The 21,435-nt window shown below is 35.3% G+C and overlaps 4 protein-coding genes across 6 annotated transcripts; 2 read left to right on the plus strand and 2 right to left on the minus strand.

Moving 5' to 3' along the window:
• Positions 1–87: 87 nt before the first annotated feature.
• Positions 88–8,631, minus strand: LOC106170801 (radial spoke head 14 homolog). Of its 2 annotated transcripts, none has more exons than XM_087001391.1 (11): positions 8,460–8,631; positions 3,385–3,491; positions 3,006–3,111; positions 2,775–2,861; positions 2,399–2,533; positions 2,126–2,202; positions 1,760–1,908; positions 1,410–1,526; positions 1,023–1,134; positions 712–774; positions 88–400 (listed from the first exon to the last, which is right to left on the minus strand). In XM_087001391.1, the coding sequence occupies exons 2-11, from the start codon at positions 3,475–3,477 to the stop codon at positions 317–319; spliced, it is 1,023 nt and encodes a 340-aa protein (XP_086857517.1). In that variant the 5' UTR covers positions 3,478–3,491; positions 8,460–8,631; the 3' UTR covers positions 88–316. The 2 variants fall into 2 exon arrangements, with proteins under 2 accessions (XP_086857517.1, XP_013406254.1); XM_013550800.2 differs by lacking the exon at positions 8,460–8,631 and adding an exon at positions 4,400–4,506.
• On the plus strand, positions 4,662–15,383 carry LOC106156569 (uncharacterized). Of its 2 annotated transcripts, none has more exons than XM_013531880.2 (17): positions 4,662–5,006; positions 5,609–5,704; positions 5,935–5,988; positions 10,098–10,151; positions 10,351–10,402; positions 10,629–10,746; positions 11,060–11,119; positions 11,476–11,548; positions 11,945–12,014; positions 12,231–12,279; positions 12,546–12,631; positions 12,804–12,950; positions 13,205–13,309; positions 13,469–13,582; positions 13,825–13,955; positions 14,209–14,343; positions 14,774–15,383. In XM_013531880.2, the coding sequence occupies exons 2-17, from the start codon at positions 5,612–5,614 to the stop codon at positions 14,996–14,998; spliced, it is 1,566 nt and encodes a 521-aa protein (XP_013387334.2). In that variant the 5' UTR covers positions 4,662–5,006; positions 5,609–5,611; the 3' UTR covers positions 14,999–15,383. The 2 variants fall into 2 exon arrangements, with proteins under 2 accessions (XP_013387334.2, XP_086857514.1); XM_087001388.1 differs by having other exon boundaries at positions 11,476–11,531; positions 11,943–12,014.
• Positions 6,007–9,266, plus strand: LOC147764067 (UDP-glucuronosyltransferase 2C1-like). Its single transcript, XM_087001387.1, has one exon. The coding sequence runs from the start codon at positions 7,140–7,142 to the stop codon at positions 8,739–8,741; it is 1,602 nt and encodes a 533-aa protein (XP_086857513.1). The 5' UTR covers positions 6,007–7,139; the 3' UTR covers positions 8,742–9,266.
• LOC106156568 (uncharacterized) lies at positions 14,480–19,912 on the minus strand. Its single transcript, XM_013531877.2, has 3 exons — positions 18,878–19,912; positions 17,989–18,409; positions 14,480–17,749 (listed from the first exon to the last, which is right to left on the minus strand). Exons 1-3 carry the CDS (start codon positions 19,021–19,023, stop codon positions 15,920–15,922), a joined length of 2,397 nt encoding a protein of 798 aa, XP_013387331.2. The 5' UTR covers positions 19,024–19,912; the 3' UTR covers positions 14,480–15,919.
• Between the last annotated feature and the right edge of the window lie 1,523 nt (positions 19,913–21,435).

Genomic DNA, 21,435 nt, shown 5'->3' on the forward strand with positions numbered 1-21,435 from the left:
GTTCATGTTGTTTGCTTATTTGACTCTGTTTAAAATACCTGTAAGGGTAAATTATTGTCTACTAGGAGAGAATGATAAGACCAATAATAAATACATAGAATATTTATTTACAAATATACAGGCTGAGAAAATCGTTCACATGATCTATTTCATAAATTTTACAGAAGTGCTAATAGTCTCATGATAAATGTCTGAGAACTTCTTCATGCCAATAAATGTCCTGATTGTTCCTTTCCCTGTCAAAATTACTGTAAAATATTAGCTTTAAGTCTCATCTTGCTATAAAAAGGCTGTCAATATAAGAATAGGTAGTTCTTTAGGGTTTCCACGTGATCACTTTTACAGCAATGTTTGCATGTTTCACAACTGCAGGAATTGCATCATTTGTCCTCTTCCGGATCTGAAATGCCAATCAATCTCATTTATACACCATAAATACAGAAAAAAAGGTACATTTCAATTTTACACCCATGGGAAAGTTTCAGGATTGGAAGACATTACATAAATTGTGGCAAGTAACTTTTTAAGAAATGATTTAATTGCCTAATTATATTATAATTTGTTTTTGAACATGTCAACATGATTCTTTAAAACTCATATTTCTACATAGTTGAATTAACCATGAAAATCATCAATATTCAGGCTGACTACAAGTTCTGCGTGCAATTTTTTTTATTTTCATGGTCATTTTAGTCATCATGAGGCATTTACCTGATCAATGTGATTCAAAAGCTCCTGTCTGCCTTCTGGAGCTTCAGCTAAGCATGTGATTGCCTGGAAGATTACAAGATATTTTTCTAACAATTCAAAATTGTTAAACATGATTGGTATTTTGTCTCGTGTAAATTCTCTTAAGTTATCAACTGAATTATGTGCAACATTTTGCGTTATTTACAAATTTATGATCCCACAAAAGAAATAGTTGTCACATAAAAAAAATGGTTTTTAAAAACTTGACAAAAATATTCTCATTATTTTTGGAAAACTGTTGTGTTATTGTGGCAGACTAAGATATGACTTACCTTGAGGGCATTTGCTCTAACTTCACTATTTTCATCATCAACCAGTTTGACCAATGGCTCAATGGCATTGCAGTTCAATGCTGTGTATTTCCCTTTAGTAGTGATGGTTATACTGTCAAGAGAGAACATTTTCCATATTATAAATTGTGTGGTCAATTAATGGGAATTAATTTTCTCTTTGAATAAGTTGTGCACTTTCTAATGCAAGAGAGACGGAAACATGTTCTTTAACATTTATATCATTTCAAGGTTATGACATTGTTTTCCCTAGTATTGTTTCTCTCTCTCTCACTCACTCTCTCTCTCTCATTTTTTTCTTGAAAGAAAACTTGTATGTGTGTATGTAACAAGCTGAAGCTGTAACACTAACAGTTGTACAATACTTACGTCATTATTGCACCTGCAGCACTGGCTCTCACATCAGCATCAGAATCTTTCAGAAGCTCAACCAGTGAAGCCACAGATCCAACCTCGACTGCCTTGTTTTTGCCATCAAGGGGAACACTGAAAGAATCAATAGATACAATACATACATTTTTTGTCCTCTTGTGATATAAAAAAATGATTTCATCTGCATTATTTTGGTTTCTGTGACTCTCATTCTCTGTCTGGAAATTGTGTTTTATCTTACAGTTAAAAACGAATGGTTTTAAAATGGGGTTTGACAAGAAACAAGTAATCATGTCAAAAGAAACAAAGATAATTTTTTCTTTTTTAAATAATATATTAAATCTTGCCTTAGATCCATGATATCCCTAGCTGCCTTAGCCCTAATAACAGGTGTCCCATGTTGCAGATGGTTTGTAAACACCTGCATGGCCTCTGCCCTCAAAGCATGTGCAGTGTCTACACGCATACAGAAGTGCAATGTGTCTAGGATAAGTTCCTGGCAAGATAAAGGTTTGAGCATATCCATAACTATGGCATATAAAGAACTTTGCTTTACAGAATTGCCTCATGAGCAAATCAGTGTTCTTTTCAACACAATTACTTTATGTGTAAAAGACTTAAATGGTGCAAAAAAAAAAAAAAAAAAAAGGTTCTGTTTTTTTAAGGGAGAGACAATTTTTTCACATTTAAAGTTATGAAATAAAATATCTTACCTTGATTTCATCATGTTCCGTTTTTAGCTTTTCTACAAGCACTGGAACTAAATTTGCTTCCACAATACCTTCAGCACCTAAAATATGTTGACATAACAATAATATTCATTTTTGCAACACAAAATGTAGTGACTGTTCTGAGTGCCAAAATGTAACTTTTCCATATTTAACTTTCAGTCAAGTTTTTAAAGGGACAGCTACAGAAAATGTGAATGATAGTTATATTTTAGAAAAAGCATAACATGTAATACTTATAATCAATAACAATCTTACCTGTCATTGTTTCTGACACCATTTCCATTGCTTTGTGTGCATTTTTTCTAACAATATCTTCTTTGTCAGCAAAAAGTTTTGATAATGGAATGATGATGTTTTGGTCCAAAAATGCTTCTCTCCCAACTGCATAACCTAATGATGATGATGATTTAGGTGTGATTATTATTACTCTCAGTATAGTTCAAGGTATTCTTTTTTGAGAGATATTTCAAGCAATATTGAATACATGGCTTAATTTTACAAATGAAATGCAAGGCAGTTTGCTTGAACTTTAAAACAATACCATTCCACCCCTCTGCAAACACACATATGCACAGATTGTATTTTAATTTTCATTTAACAAACACGAAGATGTATTTTCACACATAAATACCTGCTATAATGTATAAACACTCTGTAGCCTTCTGTCTCACTGTGACATCTTTATCATCTAACAGGCCCTTCAGACTTTCTGGAATTCCTGAGGTAAAATAAAAATATTATATCTTTGAGAAAATGACAATGATTTTGGACCAGTTTGAAGACTCATTGCTTACTTCTTTTAGTTTACGACATTGTGTGTACTTAGAACAAGAGTACTAGTTTATTTACATCAAGAGCATACCTTGTCTTAGAGCCTCTGCTATGTGTTCTGGGTCGTGTAAATAGTCACACAATGATCTGACAGCTCTTTGCCTTGTGAGTAAATTTAGGTCTATCAGCTCTCGGTTCTGAAAAATTAATAATAATAACAATGAAAATTAAACTTCTATGACATTTAGTTGAATAGAGTGAATTTTGTTTTCAAAAGGATGAAATCACCACCAGCCTATATGTTTGTGCTTGAGAAAGAGGAAGGGAGGATCAACTTCTTAAACTAAAGTAAGAAACAATCTTTATGTGCATGCATTTCATGCCATGTGTGTGTGTGTGCATGCGTGTGTGCATGTGTGTTAAAACACTGCTTGATTAAATAGTATTTGCTATAAAGTATATAGACTTACCAATCTTGGCAGTGCTCGATCTCCATAAGCTAGAGGAGCTCTTGTCACATCTATGTGTGGGGGCATTTTGGCTGATATGACAGTTTCTGCCATTGTTAGTTTTCACCCTGAAATAAGTTTTATCATTCATGTAGTTTCATTTGCAAAAGGTAAATAGTCAATACAGTTTAGTATATCACTGAGCATGGTTTCAACTTATAAATACATGTTCTGTTAGCTTATGACTTTATTGTGGAAAAAGGGTCACTTATGAAAACTGTAAAAGCACATGTGGGAGTGTACAAACTGTGGAACATGTTCTGTGTGACTGTCTTGTCTGCTGGGCTTGAGAAAGATATTTACTAACTTGGATTTTTAGAGCAGTCACAGCTTTTTGGGCAAACAAATATATTAGCGATATATGTAAACATTTTTTATCTCTCGAATTCAATTTTTAATGCTTGACTTGCTGATATTGTGAAAAAGAAAAAAATCCTCTGAGACTCTATTTCTTGTACTTCTGCTAACAATTCAGAATAAAAGATCAGCTGTCTTTACTGGGAAAACTATGAAGGATACAAAGACATTTATTGCAGGTGACTATGATTCTAGACACTCTGGCTCAATAACTGAAAATGCCCCAGCCTTTTATGTTAGAAGCAATATCATGCTATTTGAAGTTACCAGGTAAAGGCTAAAACTGCACTATGAAATTAAAATTCCCAGAATAATTATAACTATAAACAGAATAGTTTTAACTGGACCCATCTGAACAATGCTGCTGTACACGCAGACACTGTAGTGGACTTAAAGTCCAAGTTGATGTGATAAACTCTTTCTCTCCGTTATAATGACACCAATTTTGGTCCTTTCCGCGATATATTATCGACTCCGGCCTTTCTAATCATTGGTGTTTTTCAGCCAGGTAAACAGCTCATTTGACATGTTTAAAACAAAAAATTAACAATACCAACTTTCTGATTTTTTAAAATATGTAAATGTGTGCAATCAATAGTATAACTGTATGGAAACATACCTTTTAAACCCTAATTGATTGTCGAGAATAGTATTCCTAGATTTTCTTTCCAGTGGTTGCTATATAAACTTCCTTAGTGCGCACGCGTGAAACCTCAAATATCACATTTAATTTAGTTTTCGAGGAAAAGAAAATATTAGATTTAAATTTAACACTGTAAAACATAATATTAATTTTCAATTTGAATTAACATAATTTATGAAAAATTATTTTAGCTATATAAAGATAGTAATTTAAATGTATCAAATAGCAAATGTTAAATAAACTAATAGCAAAAGAGCTGACCAACTCTTACGATGCGGGAACTTATGAATTGACATTTCTTACGCCGAAATTTAAAAAATGCTCTTTTTGGTCAATTTCTAAGATTTTTAAACTCTGATATTGAAGAAATTCTGGCTTTTCTACATTTAATTCATGCGGATCCAGGTTGTTTTTATGCGTTTTATTAAGATTTGATCACTCGACCCTCCACCCTTCCAGATTTTCAGTGTTAGTGACCCTGGTACAGTGGTGAGGGGATTAGTAGTGAGTACTTCAAGGATATTCCCAGTCACAGATTCCAGGATATTAAATACTTTTGTCTGGCGATGCAAACGGGATAAAAGTAAGTTATGCATGTTTAAAACTAAAAAGACTGTTCAAGTGTTTGCAATCGAATTTTATTCCATTTGAAAGTTGTATTCTGTGCAATTTATGTGTTCATATTGATTTCCCTGACTTCTCTTTGTTGCATTTGTTCCATTTTTCTGTAGCCAGAAATATTCCTTGTACTTCTATGTTAAACAGGCACAAATTAATCATATATTCTCAATATACTGGGGTATGTGTCATGTTAAATTAGGTACATCTGCCGAAATATGTTGAAGTATGTCTGATGTAATAAGAATAAAAAATGTAAATTTTGAGTTTGTTGTGATTATATTGTATAAATAGATACTAGTATAAAAATTTAACCAAATGGGGTACTATAAACAATAGGGTGGCATCAGTATGATCATGTTACACATGCCAAATACTGGTACTTGTTCATGCCATCAGCCTGTTCCATAATAAAAAATACTATCATAATTTATACCATTCATAACATAGGCCAGAATTAATTATTTGATTTTAAAAAATGAAGTTATCCTATTTTATGAACCAAACAGTGTGCTATTAAAAATTTGATTTGGCTTTGGCAATTAAGGAAATTATTTAATACTATAGGCTATGAATCGCCATGAAGAAACCAGCAAACACAAACATAAAAGAAGGAAAACAGGGGCAGAGAGGGACAGGATCAGGACCAGACTTCAAGCAAAGGTTTGAAAAAATATTGTAGCATTGTAATTTTAATTAACATCTGTATCAATATTATTCAGATTTATTTATTTTGAAATTTTCAAATTACTTGCCCAAATATTGTCTAATACATGGTTAATTATTAAATATAAATTATTTGTGAGTGTTTTGCAATTCATACCAAAGTGACAAGCTTGACTTTTTATTTTTCTTAATTTTAAGTTTTGAAAAATCTCTATCTTTATTTTCAGAGATCAAAAGCAAATGAGCATAAGAGACATACAGATTGTATTGATCCTTTGCTGGTAGGTATGAATAACCTTACAGATCCAATAAATGTACCCTAAATTTGAACTTGCTTTTTATATACATTTTATTTTCATGTATTTTGGAAATATTCTCCACCCCAAATAATTTGGTCTGAAATTATGCCTTTACAATGTTGTCAACCTTATCAAGAAAGAAAAGTTTGTGGCCATCCTGGTGTAGGTCATTGTAATGACTGTAAATGGGGATGTGGCATTTCGAGCAGAAGAATCTCATCACCTTATCCATGTGCTCTGGGCAGAAAATATTTTGCTGTTCTTGAATCTCTCTGTTTAGATGTTGATTAATGCCATATTTTCCTACTCTTTGACCACAGGGTACGCTAGTAGTCTGTTACAAAATTAATATTGTATTGGGCCCTGTGGGAATTGAGGTAAGTACCACATAGTAACAGGAACCCTTTCCTTGCCAGAAATAAACTTTGTGTTGGTCATTGGATGCAATTTCACATCTAGGCATTAAGTAGTGCAGATTCCAATTTTATGTAATACAGTCAAGTCAAGCATGGCCTCCCATTTATTCCATATACCCAGCTGAGTGATCACACCCAATTATCCTCCTCTCCTGAGTCACCATTTAAGGGGTCAGGTAGATCCCAAATTGCACACAAGTTGATTGGTCAATTTTCCCACAGGGGCCTGTGCATTAATTGTGTATACAATTTTAAAGGTCCCTGTTATCAAATAATATTCAGTTAGAATCATTCACCCTCAGGTACAGCCATACCCAAAGACATGTATATATATTTATATATATCAGAATGCCCATACATGGCCCTGCCTGATGATAGTGCTATTAATCCCCAAAGCTTCAACATCTTCACTCTAATGGTCCATGAGAGATCCCCCCCCCCCCATTTTATGTCACAAAAATACAAGAATAATAATTACTAAATACAAAAAAAAACTATGTATAGATTTTTTAAAACTTACACAGCATAATATGACATTGAAAACAAATAACCCACATGAAGTACATGTAACTGCAAGCATCCCACATGATATGTTTAACCTGCAAAATCTAAACAAACATTGAACCACTATGTAATTCATAACCTGATATATGGGTAGTGGGGTTGCAAAAGTCGGAACTTTCCAGAACTATCTAATGGGATTGGAGCATTGGCAATATGGAGGTTCACAAGCATTTGGCACTTTTGTTGTCTTTTCTTTATTGCTACCAATATGTGGAAAGTGCAAAGTTTTTGGGTATAACTTATCCATTGAAGGGACAATTGATAAAAACCCAAGCACTTCTCTTGGGCCTAGCTGATAGGGGACATGAAGTTTATCTCGTCATTGGAGAACATGCTGCTGCAAAACTGCCGGTGAATGTGGTAGACAGCAAGGTACAAATTCTGACTTTCAGAACTCGATCTGCAGATGCCATGACATTTGAAAAATCACAGGCACAAAAGAATGGGCTTATGGCTTTTTTTGACGACCCAGTTGAGAGAGTTATACCACGCAAACTGATGGAATTTACACAAAAGATGAGAGAAATGTTCAGTACCCAGTACACTGAAGACATGTTGAACGACACAAAATTCCACAAAAGAATAAAAGATTTAGAAATTGACATGGTAATTTTACACAACTGTTTTTTATTGTTCCCAACAGCATATCTGCTTCCTTATCAACATAATCTTCGCTACATCACTTCATCCCCTTTTACCCCGTTACCAATATCTGGGATGCCACTTCCTCCTTCCGTTATACCTCATCCAGTCAGCCCATTTTCAGATGAGATGACATTTCTTCAACGGACAGCAAATCTGCTGATATATAAGCTTACTGCATGGACATGGAATCCACCTAGAGTTCCTGACAAGTACTATACTACATATTTACCAGGAAAGGCAATGAAAAGTTCAAAAGAGTTGGTAGCTCTTTCTGAATTATTTGTATTAACAGGCAAGCACTCTGTTCTAGACTATCCTCAGCTGACTATGCCTAATGTCATTATTGCTGGGGGAGTGAACACCAGACCTGGAAAACCTCTGACCAGAGAACTGAAGTCTTTCATGGAATCCCATAGAGAAGGTGTGATTGTTGTTTCATTTGGGTCATGGGCTGCCTATTTTCCTACCCATGTCACTAACAAAATGCTGGAAGTCTTTGCACAAGTCAAGCATGGAGTCATCTGGAAATTTACTGGCACCAAACCAAATCGGGTTCCTTCACATGTGAAACTTTTACCATGGATTCCACAGAATGATCTCTTGGCTCATCCCAATACAAAGCTGTTTATTAGCCACTGTGGCAATGGAGGGTCATATGAAGCTCTTTACCATGGTATTCCAATACTTGGGTTCCCCCTTTTCTTGGACCAGGTTTACAATGGCAACAGAGCCCGTAACAAGGGAATGGCGAGAATCATGAACATAGTAGATTTTACTTCTAACGAACTAGTGAACAATATCAAGGACATGATCGAGAACTCAACTTACCTGACTGCTGCAAAGAAGTTATCTGCCATCTATAGGGATCAGCCGATGACTTCACAACAACTGGCCGCCTCCTGGATTGAGCATGTCCTTAAACATGGCGGCTCATACCTTCGCTCTGCTGGAGAACAGTTGCCATGGTATCAGTACTACCTTGTTGATGTGGTCCTATTTCTACTGTGCATTGCTATTGTAATGGTGATACTTTGTATTGCTTGTTGTAAAATTTTATGTAAACTTTGCTGTAGTAAGAGAAAAGTGCTGGAAAAAATTAAAATAAGATGATTTATTGTAGTTAGAGATCTTGATATGGAAATAAAATTTACAACTTCACCTTATCTGTGTGATTAAATGCTGAAAGAAAATTACTCTTTTTTAATAAGGTATTTCTGTTAAATAAAAATTTTGAAAAAAACTGATACAAATAAAAAAAATGGAATTTTAAGAAGACATGGTATAGCAGTAGTAGTAAATTTGAAGCATTTCATTTTTGAGAAGTTTGTGACAATTTTCAACAAATTATTATCTTTACATATATCAATAATACTAAAGAAAAAAACAAGTATTTGAAGTTTAAATTGCCCATTTGCCTTATGACTTTTCTTCAAAATCTGTATTGGACATCATACCTGTTATAAAAATGTAGTAATATAGCACATTATTAAAATTGGTGGTTATTATGCTGTCAAGCATGCTGTAATATTGCATCAAAATTGACCAAAAGAAAAGTAGTTTGGAATAAAATCTTTTCAACTATCTTTAGATTTCTGACTTTTTGATAGTCAAAAATATCATTGGCCTAGCCCTCCCCCCCCCCCCCCCCCCCCGACCCAACTTTTTTCTAAATGGCACTCTCATTTCTGATAAAGACAATAAAAATTTTGATACCCATTATCCTCAAACTTATAGGAATGAAGTACAACTTGTTTAAGCCTGTCTGATGAAATTTTCATCAATAGGCACCGAAATCCAACCAATTACATACAGTTAATAAAATCAGGCATCATAATCCCAGGGTTGATGTGCTGGTTACATTATCTGAATGTCCACAAAAGTAGCAAATAACTAAAAATTGGTGGTCATTTGCTCTTATGTAATATTATGTCAAAATTGACATGAAAAGCACATTTTGTGCACTTTCATTGTTAAACTGGGGTTTCATTATTTTTAGAGTGTTTTAATGTCACTGCTTCTATGAGTTAAATCTGTTATGGCTAAAGTGGATCTCTCTCTCTCTCTCTCTCTCTCTCTCTCTCTCTCTCTCTCTCATTAATTGCTGTTCTCAATATGCCTTGCCTTCCTTGTCTAGGATAATGCCAGTGTAATATGAAGTGTTGAATTTCACTGATTACAACTTAAAACAGCGAAGATGTGCTGAAACAGTAATGTGTATTGATTGTTAGTCAGATGACAACAATACTTGTCAACAGGATAAATTGTACGTCTTTTAGGCAGACCGCACCTGTTGAGGTGGAAATTGCTGTTTTATATTTAACTCCATCTTTAATTTCATGTACATCCTGTTTAATCTGTGCTGTGAATATCTTTGTTTATTGTCTGTATATGTGACATCTTTTATGTCTTGAGGATTTAAAATGTTAATAAAATCAATATCAATTATTGATTAAATTCCACTTTAAGCATGCCAAAAATGAGCGATCCACTACTGGAGCATTGACACAGAATAGACTGACAGTAAGTAGTTATATATTATAGTGAATAAGGTTATTATATTATAGTAAATATGTGAAGCTTTAGTGAGTAATGTTAAGGAGATAAATGTCATTGGATACTGATTTAATAATTTCAATTTTTATAATAATACTTTTTTAATAATAATTTTTGTCCTTATCACATTATTCCACATTATTTTATTTTCTGGTTACTTTTTCAGAACAGATTAGGCTTATTTGCTCATGGGAAAAAGTCTGGAAAAATACATAGAGGTGAGTCATTTCTAAAGAAAATAATAAGGATAAGTATTGTCTGTTGTTTTTTTTTCTGAATGTTGCATTTTTGTTTAAGTGACCATGTTACAAAAAGTTTTGATTAATATTAAGATGTGAAAGAATTATAAAGGTATTGTGCCACACTAAGTCCTTTCTGAAAATAAAAATAGTGATATAGAACATAAGAAAAATTTATATCCATGTGTCTGTTTTTATTTGTAAGGTCCAATATACACCCCAGCAACTACCAAAGCTAAAGCAGATGCTGACTTGATGAAAATCTTGGACATTGCTGATGCTGAATTACAAAAACCATTGACACTTACATGTTTAAGAAAAAGGTATGTTCATGAAAAGAATTTTTATCAGTTTTGTGGTAACAAGATTTTTGGATATGCTGCAATGGTTTTGTTCTGTATTATATCCATTGCCCCCCTGTAAGAGAGTTCTTGTGGTCAATAATACTTTGATAAAAATTCCAATGAAAATAAAAACAATTCTGATGAAGGAGAAGTTAAATGACATAAGTTTTTTTTTCTTTGTTTTTGCCAACATTTAAACTGCAGATCATAAATTATGTTATAGATAGCTTTCTTCCATTGCTGATTTTATTAACTGTACTTCATTGTTTGTGCTTCAATATTCAATTTTTAGCTACAAATCTCAGACATCTGTGGAATCTGTGAGAATCCCTGTATCCGAGAGTGACAGTAGGCAAGTACAGTGTTCGTTATTGATAAAATTATTATGATAAGTCTCATTGATAATTTTCTGTTATTTTTATTTATTTATTTATTTATTTATTTATTTATTTATTTATTTATTTATTTTCTTGATGAGTGGGAGTGGATTGCATTATCTTTTCAGTACCTTGGCCTACAAAATACACTCAAATACATTTCTGATAATGATATCATTATCACATTTTCTGTTTCCTGAACTAATTCCTACTGGTAAACTGGTTACTCTTTGTCTTGTTATCTATTCTCCATGAATATATTGCTATATATACATTTTGCATTCTTCTTTTCTCTATCCTGTTTCTATTTTCCCTGTCCTTAAAAAAGTAGTTCTGATGAAGTTTTTATACAGAGGAGAAGCAAAAAGAACACTTCACCAATATGTCAGGAATCATTTTCAAAGGTCGGAAATATAAATTTTAAAAAGTTGCTTAGTTTTTCTGGTATATGTTAATATAAATTGCAGACAGAGGTTCTATTTTCACATTACTAGTACTGTAGATTACTTTTTAAAAGTCATTGTCTAAGATGGACAGATGCTTGCCTCCAAAGGAGAAATTTGATTCTTACTGTAAACCTATCTTGCTTAGTACTTCACGTAAAATTAAAAATATCGCAGTCTCCAGACATATTATACTGCATGTGGTTCTAAATTTTGAAGTATCTATAGTTAGGTAATCTGATTCTTTGCCTTCATGTCACCAAAGGTTGTTACAACAGCTACATGTGGAAATTATATTAAAAGCCAGTATATTAAAATGATATTAGATAATAATCTATTTTTATAACTTATTTGTAGTCTATACCAATTGATGAAATCACATCTTTGGCAAAGCAATTGAAACCATCAAGGTGTTACCATGGAAGAAGTAAGTTATTATTAATAAATGTAACCATTTTTATTATTTATTTTAAGAGTTTATATTTGTTACTTATTTAAGAAGAAAGGTACTGCTATTGTAGTTCACATCTTATGATATAATTGTACAAAATTTGATGTCAAATATGACAGCAGATATAGTTTACCTGTCTTAAAGAATAATTTTCCACAAAGCTAGAAATTTTGTTGTTATATTTCTTTGCAGATTTATTGCAAGAAGTGAAAGCTGACCTGAACAAGCTTTTGAAACAGAAGTATGTTTTAGCATATTGATTGAACATGCACTGTGAATAAGAGTACAGAAGAAAATGCACACTTCCAATCATTTTCATTGTATAAAGATCCTAGATAAAAATGTAATTTGTATATGCATCCATTGTCAACATAGGCTTTACTTTTACTTTTTTCTTTTTTTTTAAATTTTTTTTATTGCATAAGAAAATTGTCTCACAGTTAGGAATTATATTATTATTATTATTATTATTATTATTATTATTATTATTATTATTTTAATCCACAGTGCACCTCCCAGTCCAGCAGCTGTGATATCAAACTCTCCTGCAGTGTGGGCATCTAGTCAGAGCAGCCAAGTCAGTAGTACTAAAGGTATTCCCATTTTAAGAATAAACTGAAAAATCTTTTTGCCATATCTTGTAAAATGTCTTTAGTAGTCGTAATTTGCAAAATATTTATAATTTTTACTGTCAGTGTGAGACTGCGGCAAAATAAGATTTATTGTCACAAAAAAAAAATTATCTGTTTAATTATTTTATTGTAGGTGTTCACAAAGATGCATCTCTATTAGTAACCTCTAAAAATGATCAACATACACAGCTGTTCTCTACGAGCCTACCAGGGCAAAATATTGACAGTGCAAACAATACATTAAAAAAGGACCTCTCTTTTCCCATAGATGGTGCTTTAGGTAATCTACAAGAAAAAGATACTTATGCCTTTATAAACCAAAGTTATGAGAGGCAGTTTGATCAGGGTTGAAGCTAAACACAATCCAAACATTGATAAGTCATTCCATGATACAAAACATTGTTAAAAACAAATTTAATTTTAAAATTCAAAAGCACTTCATTGTTTTTCATAGAATAATGATGTTTTTTAAATTAAGGTTTACCTTTGAAATTTTTATTGTGGCTGTGTAAAAGGTTATCACTTTTTCAACAGATATTGACAATGGTGAATCGCAAGAAAAAGATGCCTTGACCTTATTGATTGAAAGTGAAGAAAGAAGGCAAGCTCAAGACTCAATTAAACATAATGGCAAAACTGGTAAGTGGAAGAAGTATGCTCTTCACAATTTGTGTTTTTTTTTTTTTTTTTTTTTTAATCATTAAACTTACAGTTTCCTATCAAGAGTAGGACTTGAAACATTTTCTTCAATGATGTGAAAAATGTTTTTAAATGCAGTATTTTAATAATTTTTTCCAGATGTCATTCTTACTGAATCTCAAGAAAAAGATGCCAACACCTTTATTATTGAAAATAATGAGTTTCATGAAAGGAAACTAGCACAGGATATAGCCAGGTACTATGGAAAACCAGGTAGGTAAATTATCAACATAAATTTTGATGTAAACTTGAAAAACTGACCGTCTTCTGGAAGACCCAGAAGACGGCCTAAATCCGCCCCTGAGACAAGTCCAGTGGTGATTTTTGACTAGGGGAATTTTTTTTTTTCTCAAGAAAGATTAGAGATATTTTGTAGCTGTGGACTGCAGATCTTTTATGTTTGTCCCAGAAAAGTTGTTCCTTAAACTGTAGGGTTTATACATTTGAAATTTCAGATTTCGCTACCTCTTCAACAAATGTTAATCAGTCACTTGATACCAGCAACCCAGGTTTTATGAGGGATCAAACAAAAGCCTATCATCCTATTGTCCAACAAACATGGCATGTACCATCACAAGTTAGTCAGGTATAGCATTTATTTATTTATTTATTTATTTCTTCAAAGAATCTGTCTTTGCAGGGACAAACAATTTGAAGCTGTATCATATCACACAGTTTTAAGGAATTAATACTCTCATTGTTGTATGAAATTACATCTTTTACATTTGACAGTTACAGTAGTCATATTATTGAAGCATTTTATTACTATGTGAATAAGGTGAAAATTACATTCTTTACAAGTTCTTTGTGATATATTTTGTGTTCTGTGTCTGTTTCAGAATGCTGCAGTTGTAACCCAGATCAACCCAGCAGCTTTGCAGCCTGTCCACCAAAGGGCATTCACAGCCTCCAGTCATTTGGAGCAATCATGGAAGACAGAACATCTTCAGCAATGTGACAGGTTATATAATCCGGTGAGTATAGTATTACAACATAAAGTGCATGGAGGATGTCTGAAAGGATCTGTTACTTAATATTACTTAATAGTTAAAGAATTGATTACAGTTGTTGTAAATAGTTGTAATTGATTTGACACTTAAAAGGCAGGTGACATGTTCTGTTTTTTATTAAGGTGACAATATTGACAAAATATTCAATACATTGCATAATGTATAACCTTTCTTTCATGTGCCTGTGTTCTTTTTTTTTTTCCTGAAACGGGAGTGAAAGCAATTTGATCTTTTTGGTAGTCAATATATAATTACTGTAGAACTTAAACTTCTGGAAAAAGGTAGTTGATGCTTACAAGTGGGGTTATTTTATTGAACTTCATGAATTTCATTTAACGTGAAGTGTAAATTGTGATGTTGAATCTTACATCAACCTAATTATTGTTTTTTATAGCTTCCAGAATCATTGGACATTTTAGACTATGTTGATGTGAAGGATCCTTCTACAATGGACATCTCGGCATATCATGATCTTATAGTTGAAGGAACATGGAGGACTCCAACAAAAAGGAGACGTTTTAACATTCTGAAAAATGCTGAAGATCTTTTCCTCAAAGCTGGATCATCAGTGGATTCCCCTAGCCCAGAGCAGGAATTTTATAGAAGGAAAATGTTCTAATTTGTTCCTAAGTACATTTATGCCAGTGAACCTTTTTCAAAATCGAATACTTCAATGTTGTATTATAAAGTTTGCTGTCTGAAACTTTTATCTGTCATTTTCATGGTGACTGCATCATATAGCCGCTCACTGAAATGTAACTAGCAGTGATACAAAAATGTGTTACAGAATATAGATAGTAATGTATCAATTTAATATTTATATTTCATGAAGATAAAATGTATTGTTAAAAATGAGATTTTTTTTTATAAACAAGCACACTTTATTGCTAAATCAAAACGTAAGTTTTTTTTTAACACGCATGTTTGCCCTCAGCTTGTTTCGTTGATACGTTGTACATGTACTAAGAATTTAGTACGGTTTTCAATAAATAATAGTTCTGAAATTGTCAATGAATTAAAGTTTATTTAACGTGTATTCACAGTTTTAAAGTTCAAATTCACTGCCATACTCTATTATTTCTCGTAAACGTATAGAGATTGCTGTCAATAAGTTTAAGATACGTTACTCTCAAAAGTCATCAAGAGTGATTTAGGATAAAAGCAAGTACAAAAAGCCTACCTTCAAACATGCTATCTAAGCAAATCGAAACGGGCCTTGTCACACTTTAAATGTCAGCAGCACCCGAAGAATCTTTACAGTAACTGGGAATGTTTTGGTATCAAAATCACTAGGAAAGGTTTTCGATTTCTGATGCATCAAAGGCGATTTATATATTAGCTTAGTTCATTAAAATGGGTGAACATACAAAATAAAATAGCATTTCTCTATAGTCATGCTCGACTTCAAAATTGCCGTATGATTATGGCAAATTCATTGGCACCTGGGGGAAAAAAAGAAATTGTTCTACAAATGGAATGTAGCATTACTATATACACACACAAAAAAAAAAACATTTTTCATTTTAATGCAATTAGCATCCTAACGCCTGCCGAGATTCATCATTTCTTCAGCTATTTCGCTTCGTCTGCGAGAGCGTAGAAGCTGCCCTGCAGTACCAGGCAGCCGGCTTGAATTGCCATTGGCGTTTGAGCTCGAACGGCTTGGGGTATGAGATCTTTGTTGGGTGTGGTTAGTTTCTGTTCTAGAGTTGGTTGCACTGTTATTAAAATTGGAGTGATAGTCAGCCACACGTGTGTTTTGATCGGCTTGGTCGCGTATTCGTGGATTTCTTCCGCGCGTGCCAGCGATCTCTCCATTTCGCTGTCCGCCGTTCGTGGGACGGTTACTAGTAGTTCCTGTCGCATTATTGGAATTTCTTTCCAGGCTCTCTGCCTGCCTACGTCTAGCAGCCGCTAGTCCTTCGTTTATGCGATCATTACTGTTGGTATTTCTCCTGAAACGTTTTTGTGGGGCGTATTTTGTTGCTCTTCTGGGACTTGCGCCGTTACTGGTCACGGTTGCGACATTGCCGCTTTCCTGCGATGTACCTGGAACTGCCGCGGAACTTGTCTCTAGGTTTGCGCTTAGATTTAGAGCAAAACTGTCAGTATTTCTAATAGCCTCAGTGCTTTGTCGAGCCACTGAATTTGGGACTCCATTTGAGGAATTGCCTTCGCGAGAGGCAGTGCCCGCGTTTGAAGACTCATTAATACTGTTTCTAAGAATACGCTGCCTGACAGGTAATGGGGGTCTTGGAGAAATCACCTCGTCGGCGGCGGCTTGATGTTCACGGCTACCCGATGGGATAATGGATCTGTTTGAGGTTGTGTTGGCGTTGGTATCCGAACGGGGACTGTCCGATTGTGACAATGAAGGCAACTGCCTTGGCGACTGAGATGTCGGTTGAATTTGTCTTGGAGATGATGATTGCTGTTCTGTTTGGCCTGTGGCATTGGCTGTCCGACTAAGGGCTTGAGATTCACTGGTAGCAGATGGATTGCTTCTGTTGGTCGCCGTGTGATTGATAGAATTTGAAAGACTGACTGAGCCTCGGATATTTGAGCTTATTCCAGCGTTGGCTGTGGACGACACTTGGCTTGACGCTGTGTTATTTAGGGACGGTCGAATTTCCACAGGCGCATCTCTAACTTGAGATAAAGCTCTCGGCGCTTCTGTCTCCCGTCGCAGTGAGGTTAGTCTCTCACCAGTGGGCCTAGAAGTACTGGATGTTGTTGAAGGATTGTTTGTTGATGCCCGTGGCGTAGAAGTGCCTAAAAGTTCCTCCCTTATTTCACTCCTACGTCGTGCCCGTAATTCTTCATGAGATGCGATATTGCCATAGTAAGTCGCCGCCTCGGCGCCCCACCCACTGTTAGAACCTGCACCATTGTGGGAGGAGGACAGAGATGCGCCGGTGTTTCGGGCGGCGGGAGTGACTCCTGGGCCGTTTGATGTAAGCGATCGCGTTACTGTTTGATCGAAGCGCCTAGTTTCTGCCTGCAGTCGAATGCGGGAAACGATCCCCGACGAATCGCTTGAAGCGTCCGAGTCGGAGTCGCTATCACTCTCGAGCGCACCAAAGCGACCATATCGGGCGGTGACAGCGGCCGCCCCGCGGGGAGATGGCCCACTATTTCCTCCAGCACCGGTGTTTCTACTGGTTAGAGTTCCTGGTCTCACAGGTGTGCTGAGCAATACGTGGAATAAGGATCCCAACTCGTCCATTTGTTCGTTCATGGAGATCACTTCGTCCAGTCGCTGCATTCTGACGTTGGGATCAGCAGCTTCCGAGAAGCGTTGCAGGGCACGGCTGCGCATTGCCATCTCTAGCTGAAGGAGCGTCATCATTTGTTGTAAAAGTTCTCGGCCCTGAAAATAACATTGTCATAACAGTTGATTATTCAGCAAATCTTGAGATCAATTAAGCGCTCACCCACCTGGCCATGAAACAATATTCTTTTATAGACACATATTTCATGATTTCTTAATTTCAGATTTGAATTTCATCAAAAAAGTGTAAGGACATCATGTAGTTAAGTAAAATGCATAATTAATGTCAAATTATATATGACTGTGTGTTAAAAAAACCCGAAAGGCTAAACACTTACTTGTCTGATCTGATCTCTAACGTCAGTCACTTGCTGTCTAGGTCCGGGCCCCAACGTTGGTAAAACAATAAGACCACCTAGCGAAGGGAACTGCAGGCCCACCGCTCTTGGGGGCGACGGCCTCTGAGACCGCAAACTCGCCCAGTCTACATCATCATTATTAAACTGCTGTCTCCCGTGACTGTGGAGCAAGAATATTTTCAACGGCGCTGAGAATGAACATGTCGCCTCGTGACACTTTACTTTTTTATCCCCCAGTTGCTTGTCTATTTCTTTGTTGTCAGCATAATCTGTTTGAACTACGCGGCATACTGGGCATTTGTCGCTGTTTGCACCGTATGTCATAGACCAGGCAAAGATACAGGTTCCGCAAAACAGGTGTTTGTTTTGGCATTGCTTGCAGCGGTTGGCTACGAGATAACTGAAACGAAAGAAAATTACTTCCAATTTAATATTTATTTATTTTTCATTTTTATTTTATTTTATTTATTTTTTCCTCGAGTCTATTGCTAATCTGAGGCGAAAGTATTAAAGGCCCGTGTGACAATCCATTAGTCTATTTATCACGCTATGATATCACGCAATAACTTAGCTTACAAAACCAATATATAACAACCTACAGTTGCAATCAATGCAGGCCTGTAATTGTCCATATTACTGAACATTCTATATTTCATGATATTTATTCGCTGGTATCTAATCACTCGTCTCGTGGCCATATAAATCACTGAAATGTATGTGAGCATGAGATTATTATACATGTATATATATGAATGATGCGCATCTGGTATTATACTTGACTGTTGATAATGCGGTTGGGCACGATTCTTGATACAGAAATGGACTGACTAATAGGCCCAGTCAGTCGAGTATCTGGTTGACAACTTACCAAATGTTGCACTGCCATTTTTCCCTGTCTTCTTCGCTCATATCAAGGAAGATCTCATCCGGAAACCCGCCCACCTTAACACCAGCGGGCTTCAAAATATTGTCCAGAACATTTTGGAAAGTCAGTTCCCGTACATCCCCTGCCATGATGATAGTTCTGTTAGCTTGAAATATCTGGCGAACACATTTTACAGAGATTCGGTAATATCCAGATTATTTTGTTATCGTCTACTGACTCTAAACCCTTTAATTTTACTTCAGGTTATTCCTCCTAGAGCTTTGGCATTTAAAGAAATGCTTCATCATGGTGCACCTGATGAAATCGCATTCCTCCGGTCCCTGGTTCTTGTTTCACAGCCTCAAGCAAAACGTTCGCATAAGTATACTGGCTTGACACAACAATTTGTGACGAAAATTGCTTTTGGATGTCTAATGAACTGACGTAAATCGCTGGAGATGTGTTCAGGACCGCAAACAGTCGTTTTTCAGTCTTGCATGTCTCAAGCAGTTTTATCCCAACTTACTGCCGCCATCTTGTGTAGTCATGTCAATTGTGTAAACATTGGGCATTAGGCCAGGTCAGTTATTTGCTTTACCACAACAGGCATAATAGAATCGGAAGGAGGTCCTTTATTACAACCATAGAATGTCAATAGCACAGTGTTTCAATGACCGATTTTCAGCATTTCATATGCAGATTTTTTGTTCTTAAAAAGCGTATGTTGTATGATAAGAAGGGACGTAAGGTGATCGATTTTCCGTACTCTGTTATCGTTTAAAGCTGATTTAGGTTATGTCAGGTGCATGATGGCTTGCACCGACACCTGCAGGCGACGGGAGAAACTAGCTTTATTTGCTATTAGAGTTTTAATGATAACAATATGTGCTTACTGTAAAAGATAATAATGAGAGCACCTGGGTAATTTGCCCTGCAGCGCGGGAGAGGGGTTAACACCAATTTAAATTAAACAGTCTTTCGTTTCACATGCAGTTTTCCCTAAAACAATTAACAGTGGCGGATTTAGAGGGGGGGGGGGGGTCAAGGGAGTCCTGACCCCTCCCCTCCTTCGGTTTCTGAAAAATATATCACATCAATATATTACTCCCCTTTTGAAATTAGAATTTTGACTAGCTGAATCATAGTTCTAAACTATATCAAAGGGCACTGTTTGCTCTCCAAAAACACCAAAATTTTTTCGGGGTCTTTAAACAGGCCCCGAACATCAATCACACCAAGGGGGCGATGGTCGGCTTCGCATCCAAGGTCTGTAGTTCCGAACCCCCCCCCCTCCCCCCCCATTTCAAATAATCCTTGATCCGCCCCTGATTAATCTGGTTTTAATAATCTACTGTCATAATCTTAGAGCGCCGTGGTTGATCAGATCGTCGTCTAAAACGGGTTGGATTTTAAAATAATTTGATGACATATTTTTATAGAACATTGAGGCTTTATCATAACATACTGTGACATAAAATGCTTGAACTTTATTCTTTATACTTTTAACTTGTGTCTCTTTACTTTAAGGGCTTTACATGTAGTTTACAACATATGAGCAACGCATTTTGATTTTGATCTCAACTTACTTTTTCTTAAAGCAACAAAGATCGAAACATCAGAATTAGGTTGTATAAAAAATATTTTGTAACAGTTAGAACCAGATGTATAAAACACCATATGCAACACTCAACAGAATAAATAAATGAATAAATACATTTGTAAGGGTGGAGTGCGGTGGATCATAAAATTTAAACCCTCATCACTCTCTCTCATCGTTAACACAATTTCACCCTAAATTTCTTTACAACCATTTGTAGGCTAAACAACCATAACATTATTTGCGTCAGAAGGATGTGCATAATTTATCTAGAGTTATATAGGCCTAATTGTGGGACTAGTCAACAGTATATGCCTATATTGCATTTACAATGTGGCATTTTTAACCTCCATAGATTTGATCATGATCCATAATTATTATATTATTATTATAAAACCCGAATAATAATAGGCCTTACAATTAATAGATGACAGGCAAAACAAGAACCAAGAAGGATGGGGGAGTAGATTACAATTTAGGTTCTTTTAGGGTTTTTAATTAGTCTTATATTTTTGCCGATGAGCGAATGTATCAACGCTTATTATGAAACATATGAGTAGGTCAAAGAGAAATTTTTAGGGGCCTCTACAAAATTGGATTTTTGGTTAAAAATGAAATGAAAAAATAAATGCATAAAAATGCATTGAAAGGGGTTTAATGTTGGAAGACGGACTTCGATTCTTTACGACGTTTACTTTGAAAGTTTTACCTAAAATAAAATGCAAACGTAATGCAATGTGATAACCTGGCCCATCCTATCCGTGCTAAAAGTGCTCTTTACGGTCTCTGATTACTGTCTGATGGGCCCAAGATTTTTCGTGTTAATTTCAGTTTTTATTGAACGAATGAGGTCCATTGTTTTTATTGGGAAATATAGCACCATGCTTGTCCTTTAAAATAAAGTAAAACGAAATGAGAACGGGAACATCATTCACCACGCACATGCTTGAGAGCGCTTGTGGCT

Source organism: Lingula anatina, chromosome 1, assembly GCF_051362555.1.
Source record: "Lingula anatina isolate TDL-2025a chromosome 1, LinAna3.0, whole genome shotgun sequence".
Taxonomy (NCBI): domain Eukaryota; kingdom Metazoa; phylum Brachiopoda; class Lingulata; order Lingulida; family Lingulidae; genus Lingula; species Lingula anatina.